This window comes from Sinocyclocheilus anshuiensis, unplaced genomic scaffold (genome assembly GCF_001515605.1).
Source record: "Sinocyclocheilus anshuiensis isolate Anshui unplaced genomic scaffold, SAMN03320099.WGS_v1.1 scaffold123, whole genome shotgun sequence".
Lineage (NCBI taxonomy): Eukaryota > Metazoa > Chordata > Actinopteri > Cypriniformes > Cyprinidae > Sinocyclocheilus > Sinocyclocheilus anshuiensis.
In genome coordinates, this window is record NW_015552536.1 from 413,018 (window position 1) to 417,729 (window position 4,712).

The 4,712-nt window shown below is 36.5% G+C and overlaps 1 protein-coding gene across 1 annotated transcript in view; it reads right to left on the reverse strand.

Moving 5' to 3' along the window:
* LOC107663767 (alpha-mannosidase 2-like) overlaps positions 1-4,602 on the reverse strand; it is a 59,760-nt gene extending 55,158 nt beyond the window's left edge. Inside the window, exon 1 of the mRNA XM_016454075.1 lies at positions 4,146-4,602. Within this exon, the coding sequence (XP_016309561.1) occupies positions 4,146-4,271 (126 nt within the window). The 5' untranslated portion in view covers positions 4,272-4,602. The remainder of the gene's footprint in view (positions 1-4,145) is intronic.
* Positions 4,603-4,712: the final 110 nt, after the last annotated feature.

Consider the following 4,712-nt stretch of genomic DNA (forward strand, 5'->3'; position numbering starts at 1 on the left):
ACCCCCATGAACTCCTGATGGCCATATATTGGTCACACTGTAGTTAAGCAGTTATAAAACATAAAAGATTTATGTTCTTTTTTTTATTTTTTTATTATGCATATTTTTGTATATATTTACACAAAATGTAAACATGATGTAAAATTCACATTAAAGAAGATCTGCATATTTATTTATATATTTATTCATTAAGCAGAAGATTACTGCTACCTAGTTGAAAACAAACACTTATAAAATGAACATGACATGGCATTACCACTATGACCAGTAGATGGCTGCAGAGGATCACTGATTCATGTATTCACTTGCCGTTTCCACTCCCTTATGTAGTTAATCAAAGGGTGAGCGATTTATGTAGTTACTTGATAATAATATTTTGAGCTCATTTAAAATTCTAAACAACAACAACAAAAAACCTTCTTTGTTTATATTTTGATTATTTATATACTTTTATTAAAGAAATGTGTAAAATGTTGCTCATCAGAATCATGGGTTCGATCGAAAAATGTAGGCCTGTATGTTAAATGCAGTGCAGTTTTCTCTAGATAAAAGTAGCCTATGTAAACGTAAGAGCCCTTGAGCAGATCAGATAAGACCAAATGAATGAATAAATGAATAGTAGGCTAATAATAATAATAATAACAATGATGATGATAATAACCCAAAAAAAATGAATGTGTTATTTTCTTTCCTTTAAGTAAGTGTGCATTAAACGATTCAAGGGTTATCAGAATTAAAAGTTAAATCTGTCATTGCAGCTTTTTGAAGTGTGAATTTTGTTTGGAAGGATGAAATGATAGTAGGCTACATTTTCGTCAGTTATTTTATCGGTTATTAAATCAGATACATAGAAGCACAGTAAAATTACATTTATTTGAATGCATTTGTGAGAGCGCGATTACGTGTAAATTAGTCCTGCCTGTCTGTGCAACGTCTCTCTACTAATAGTGAAGCTGTGGATTTTGATTACTTCAAAACACAAATAAATTTTCGGTATAACTTTCTGTTTCTAAGCATTTTTATTGACAAATCACAGGGCAGCGTTGACAATATTTTTTGTTTCTGTGTGTGAGTGATCCGTTATGTGTCTGTACATGTGTGCGTGCAGTACAATCCTTGTAGGCAGAACTAGTTTAGAACGGCTATAGTTATGGCATTAATTGTGCTAGTGATTGAGCGGTAGTGGAGCACTCTGAGAGCGAGCGAACACCAGAATTCTCCGACTTTCAAAAGATCCCCGCTTCAGTTAAAATCACGCTGCTCCGCTCTCAATGCACTTCGATCCCATATGCTGCTTTGGGGTGGGAACTGGGGTGGCAAAGCTCATTTTAAGGGTGGCACGGGGTGGCAACTGCCACCCTTAAAATGAGCTTTGCCACCCCAGTTGCCACCCCAAAGCAGCATATGGGATCGAAGTGCATTGAGAGTGGAGCAGCGTGATTTCAACTGAAGCGGGGATCTTTTGAAAGTTGGAGAATTCTGGTTTTCGCTCGCTCTCAGAGTGCTCCACTACCACTCAATCACTAGCACAATTAATGCCGTAACTATAGCCGTTCTAAACTAGTTCTGCCTACAAGGATTATACTGCACGCACACATGTACAGACACATAACGGATCACTCACACACATAACACTGTTCTAGTGGTTTTTGGATATTATAATAAAAAAAATCTTACATATTGTGCCTTTAAGACAGGGTTTTATTTAGTTTTATGTAGTTAACAGATTACACTATTAGTCTACTTTGCCCATCACCCATTATAGATCAAATAATCTATAAAGGTGCAAAACGCATTTACTTACACATTTGAGAAGATATTTCCTGATTAGAAATATTTCGAATGAAAAGAAAAAAATAATAAAACATAAGCCTATATCAGTTATACAGTCATATCGTGGCTGCTGTATGTCACATGACAAGCATTACGAGCTCAATTCCTTCAAACACAGAGAACATCAAGAGAGATTAACTTTTGAGCCACTGCACTGTGGTATCGTTTAAAGAAAGGGAAGTGTTGGGTTTTGTGAGTTTGTTTTATGAAGTTTACCTGAGGGGAAAACATATATCTAAACAGCTTAAGAATTCACCCTCTATTGAGAAGTGCATGCCTTTAAATTAATTAACTCAAGCTGAACCTAAATGCTAAATATGTGTGTGTGGGTCAGGTTCTGTTTTCCACCCACCCGTGCCCCCTCAAAAATCATGAGTGCATGACGCCCCTGCTTACAGCACATTTGAGTAATGAGATTGCATTTGAATATGTTTTTAATTGCACATTTTAACAGTATTAAGTGAAAAAGTAAGCTACAATAGGAAGCGTTGTGTCTGTCTTAAAACCTAGTGAACTGGCAGCTGAGAAGTGTCGCGCATTTTCGCTCTGATAAAGCCCAAAATGCTGTTCTCGGCTCCGATTCTACTGAATCTCCAGCGTCACAACGGCAAAACAAATGACATTTGTGTAGTTTACAGTCTGAATCAAATAAGATGGAATAAAAAAGACAGTGTAACAAGAAATAATGCCAAAACTACAAGTTTTTCTTTTGAGCTGACCTCGCAAGCTGCACGCAAAAACATGCAGCGCGAAAAATGAAGTCCGATTCACAAGCAAATGACTCTTGTGTGTCGATTCAATTAATGAATCGTTTAAAATACAATCGTATGATTTCGGTTTAAATCAGTCTGACAAAACGAATACTGAACAAAAAGTTTTTCTTTCAAGTCATATCCGACTCGAATTTAACAACTTAAATTTGTTTTTTTGTTTACTTAAGGTGCATGAAACTTTGTCATATCGTTGTTCATATGGCAAGGTGTTGCTAAGGATACACATTTGTAAAGACCCTTACCAAAAAGTAGTATACTTCAAGTTTATTTTATTAAGTATACTTAAGTAAAGTTCAAGTATATTTTTAAGTATACTTTACGTAGTAAGTATACAAATATCAGTGTACTAGTAGTATACTTGTAAGTGTACTATTTCAATACTCCTTGGGACTAAATTGGCCCACTTTCTAGTATATAAAAGTATACTTTTAAGTATACTTTAAGTATAACAGTAGTAAACTTTGAGAACACAACTAGTTTACATCAAAATGTTTAGTTTGTACTGCAACTATACTAAAAGTGAACTTATAGGTATACTGATCGTTTACTAATTAAATACTTTTTTAGCATTTTAGCACACTTTGATTAAATATCGCATGCGATTAATCGTGCAGCCCTAGTTTTGATGCTGTTTTATGTCTGATGATCCTGTCAGATTACATGTGGAAGCATCTGTGGTTTCGGTTTCTTCTTCACTTGTGTTTTTTGGAAATTCTGTACAGAAGATGTGTACTAGCACCCCCTACCGTATAACAATGAAAACACGGATTCTAGGAGCACAATTATAGCTAAAATATATTTAGACTTTTTCTAAGTATAAGGCAAGTATACTTAAATGTCATTTTAAGTATATTTCTGAGAAGTACATAAAGCCCATTTCTGAGAAGTACATAAAAAGTAGACAAAGTATACTTTCCTATTTTAAGTTTAAAAGAAGTATACTAATAGCACACTTGAATAAACTTCTTTTTCGCAAGGGGATACCTTCGTTTCAATCATAAGAATACAATATGTTATACGTAGGTAGGACTATTTATGCGAGTCTGTACCTATATGAATGCAAAATCAGAATTCAGAAGGAAACACTGTGCTGTCTATGTAGGCAGCTCGCTGGGATTTTGAAACACAACACATGAACGCTGAGGACTACGAGGAAATGACCTTTGAGATCAGTTCACTGTCCGAAGCTAAACAGAATCTCTCTTTTCATTCGATTTCTTGATTGCTTAGAACAGTATCGTAATTCTAAGTTATTTAATGGAAAACGCACGATAAAGTATTTGAGAAACAGGAAATGCAGGAAATGACTGACTGTTCACAGCCATCTTTGTGTCTGTGTATTATTTTAATTAATAGTGTAATGTCACTTGGAAAGAAGCAAACTATCAATTCAAACTACTGTCTTTTATCAACCACATCACCATCGAGTTTATATTAGCCTATACGTTTATAGTCTGAACACAGAAAACACACATCTGCTGACAACACTATATGTAACACAGTTTATTGATAAGCATAAGACAGGAGTAGCCTACTCACGTTTTGAATTCTCTCTCCATTCGGGTTTTTGCTGTGATCTATGTGATCCAACATCAGGTACAAGGAAAATACCACAACACAGAATATGGCAATGCCAAAAACGGTGAACTGTCTGCTGAGCTTCATTTCTCAGATGAGTCCTGTACATTCACATGAAAGGCAAACTTTTAAAGGCTTGTGTCTCGCGAGCGGTGGTCCCGTAGGTGACAGAAGGCAGAAGTGAAAAAGAAAGGTCTTTTCGCCATGAAGAGTTGCGCGGAAGGGGACACCTTCTCTGTCTGACGGCGGGGAAATGTCGCGTTGTGTATCCACGGACCGAAATCCACTGCGATCTGTCTTCAAAGTTTTGACGATGCGGAAGAGTTTGTGTGATTCAGCAAATTGCGATGGTGAAACAGGCAAAGGAAAAGCGCCAGCCCTGCCTCCTTCCTGCGCTTACTGTGCTGCTACAGACAGAGGAAAAGCGAGCGTAGAGTTGCGCCGCCTAACGAGTGAATAGCCTGCATCACACACACACACACACACACACACACACACACACACACACACACTCAAGTGAACATATAT